Source organism: Neopelma chrysocephalum, unplaced genomic scaffold (genome assembly GCF_003984885.1).
Source record: "Neopelma chrysocephalum unplaced genomic scaffold, ASM398488v2 Primary Assembly neopelma1_94616, whole genome shotgun sequence".
In the NCBI taxonomy this organism is placed as follows: domain Eukaryota; kingdom Metazoa; phylum Chordata; class Aves; order Passeriformes; family Pipridae; genus Neopelma; species Neopelma chrysocephalum.
The window spans coordinates 1-2,685 of NW_020923322.1; the positions used below are offsets into that span (position 1 = coordinate 1).

The following is a 2,685-nucleotide window of genomic DNA, read 5'->3' on the forward strand; positions in this document are numbered from 1 at the left end:
GGGGGGAGGGGAGGGGGTTGGGGTCTCACCCCTCCCCCCCCCCCCCCCTTGCCCCCCCCCCCCCAGGGTGACTGGGTGTGGCTGAAGAAGTTCCCCGGGGACCAGCACACCGAGGTCAAACAGGCCACCAAGGTCACCTTCTGCAAGGTCAGGGGGTCACGGGGACATCAGGGGGGTCATGGAGGACATTGAGGGGTCATGGGGACACCGGGGGGGTCGTGGGGACATTGGGGGGTCACGGGGACATCAAGGGGCTTGTGGGGACACCAGGGGGGTCATGGGGACACCAGGGGGGGTCACGTGGGGTGTCACGGGGTCGTGGGGTCACCAGGGGGTCATGGGGACATTGGGGGGTCGTGGGGACATCGGGGGATCATTGTTGGGTCATGGGGACATTGGGGGGTCATGGGGACATCAGGGGGGTCGTGGGGAGGTCACGGGGTCATGGAGGACACCAGGGGGGTCATTGAGGACACTGGGGGGTCATGGGGACATTGGGGGGTCATGGAGGACATTGGGGGGTCATGGGGACATTGTTGGATCATGGGGACATTGGGGGGGGTCATTGTTGGGTCATGGGGACATCGTTGGGATCACAAGGGACAAGGTTGGACCATGGAGGATGTTGTTGGGTCATGGGGACATTGGGGCGTCATTGTTGGGTCAATGGGGACATTGGGGGGTTGTGGGGACACTGGGAGGTCATGGGGACACTGGGAGGTCATGGGGACATTGGGGGGTCATGGGGACATCGGGGGGTCATTGTTGGGTCATGGGGACATCTTTGGGGTCATGGGGACATTGAGGGGGGTCATGGGGACATTGGGGGGTTGTGGGGACACCAAGGGGTCATTGTTGGGTCATGGGGACATCTTTGGGGTCATGAGGGACAAGGTTGGACCATGGAGGACATCGTTGGGTCATGGGGACATTGGGGGGACATTGTTGGGTCATGGGGACATTGAGGGGTCATTGTCGGGTCATGGGGACACTGGGGGGTCATGGGGACATTGGGGGGTCGTGGGGACACCAAGGGGTCATTGTTGGGTCATGGGGACACTGAGGGGTCATGGAGGACATTGGGGGGTCATGGGGACATTTGGGGGGTCATTGTCGGGTCATGGGGACATTGAGGGGTCATTGTTGGGACATTTGGGGGTCACAAGGGACAAGGTTGGGTCATAGAGACATTGTTAAGTCGTTGTCGGGTCATGGGGACATTTGGGGGGTCGTGGGGACATGGTTGGGGTCATGAGGGACAAGATTGGACCATGGAGGACGTTGTTGGGTCATGGGGACACCACAGTGTCATGGGGTCATCGTGGGGTCACAGGGCCATCGAGGGAGGTCACAAGGGACAAGGTGACCCCTCCCCATCCCACGTGTGTCCCCCACCCCATCCCACATGTCCCCTCCCTCCCCCGGCAGCTGCGGGACCTGCGGCACGAGAACGTGAACCTGTTCCTGGGCTTCTTCCACGACTGCGGCATCTTCGCGGTGGTGTCGGAGCACTGCTCGCGGGGCAGCCTCGAGGACCTGCTGCGCAACGAGGACATGAAGCTCGACTGGATGTTCAAGTCCTCCCTCCTCATCGACCTCATCAAGGTGCCCACGGGGTGGCCGCGGTGGTCATGGGGGTGGCCATGGTGGCCTGGTGGCCGCGGGGGTGGCCACGGTGGCCTGGTGGCTGTGGAGGTGGCCTGGTGGCCATAGAGGTGGCCATGGTGGCCTGGGGGTCATGGGGGTGGTCTTAGTGGTGGGGGTGGCCATGGAGGTGGCCTGGTGGCCATAGAGGTGGCCTTGGTGGCCTAGTGGCCGTGGGAGTGGCCTCGGTGGCCATGGAGGTGGTCTCGGTGTCTCGGTGGCCGTGGGGGTGGCTTCGGTGACCTGGTGGCTGTGGGGGTGACTTTGGTGGCCTGGTGGCCATTGGGGTGGCCTTGGTGGCCATGGGGTGGCCTGGGAGCCATGGGGTGACCTTGGTGGTGCTGCTGGTCGTGGAGGTGGCCTTGGTGACCTCGGTGGCCGCAGGGGTGGCCTTGGTGGCCCAGTGGCCATGGGGTGGCCTTGGGATTGCCATGGTGGCCATAGGGGTGGCCTGGTGGCCATGGGGGTGACCACGGTGACCTGGTGGCCGTGGAGGTGGCTGTAGGGGTAGTCTGGTGGCCATAGGGGTGGCCTTGGTGGCCTGGTGGCCATGGGAGTGGCCTCAGTGGCCTGGTAGCCATGGAGGTGGCCTTGTTGGTGCTGGTGACCGTGGGGGTGGCCTCGGTGGCCATGAGGGTGACCTTGGTGGTCTGGTGGTTATGGGGTGGCCTTGGTGGCCTTGGGGGTGACCTCGGTGGCCTGGTGGCCGTGGGGGTGACCTTGGTGGCCATGGTGGTGGTCTTAGTGGTGGGGGTGGCCATGGGGTGGCCTTGGTGGCCTGGTGGCCATTGGAGTGGCCTTGGCAGTGGTGGCCAAGGGGGTGGCCATGACGTTGTTGGCCATGGCATTGTTGGCCATGGAGATGTTGACCATGGAGTTGTTTGGTGGCCATGACATTGTTGGCCATGGAGTTGTTGGCCATGGAGTTGTTGACCGTGGAGATGTTGTCCATGCCATTGTTGACCATGTCATTGTTCACCATGCCATTGTTGACCATGGAGTTGTTGGCCATGCCATTGTTGACCCCACCATTGATCGTTG

The 2,685-nt window shown here is 63.1% G+C and overlaps 1 protein-coding gene across 1 annotated transcript in view; it reads left to right on the top strand.

The window, feature by feature from the left end:
- Window positions 1-66: 66 nt before the first annotated feature.
- LOC113980550 (retinal guanylyl cyclase 1-like) overlaps window positions 67-2,685 on the top strand; it is a gene marked incomplete at both ends in the record, with an annotated part of 4,733 nt that continues 2,114 nt past the window's right edge. The window contains 2 exons of the mRNA XM_027707780.1: window positions 67-147; window positions 1,429-1,605. Of these exons, the coding sequence (XP_027563581.1) occupies window positions 67-147; window positions 1,429-1,605 (258 nt within the window). The remainder of the gene's footprint in view (window positions 148-1,428; window positions 1,606-2,685) is intronic.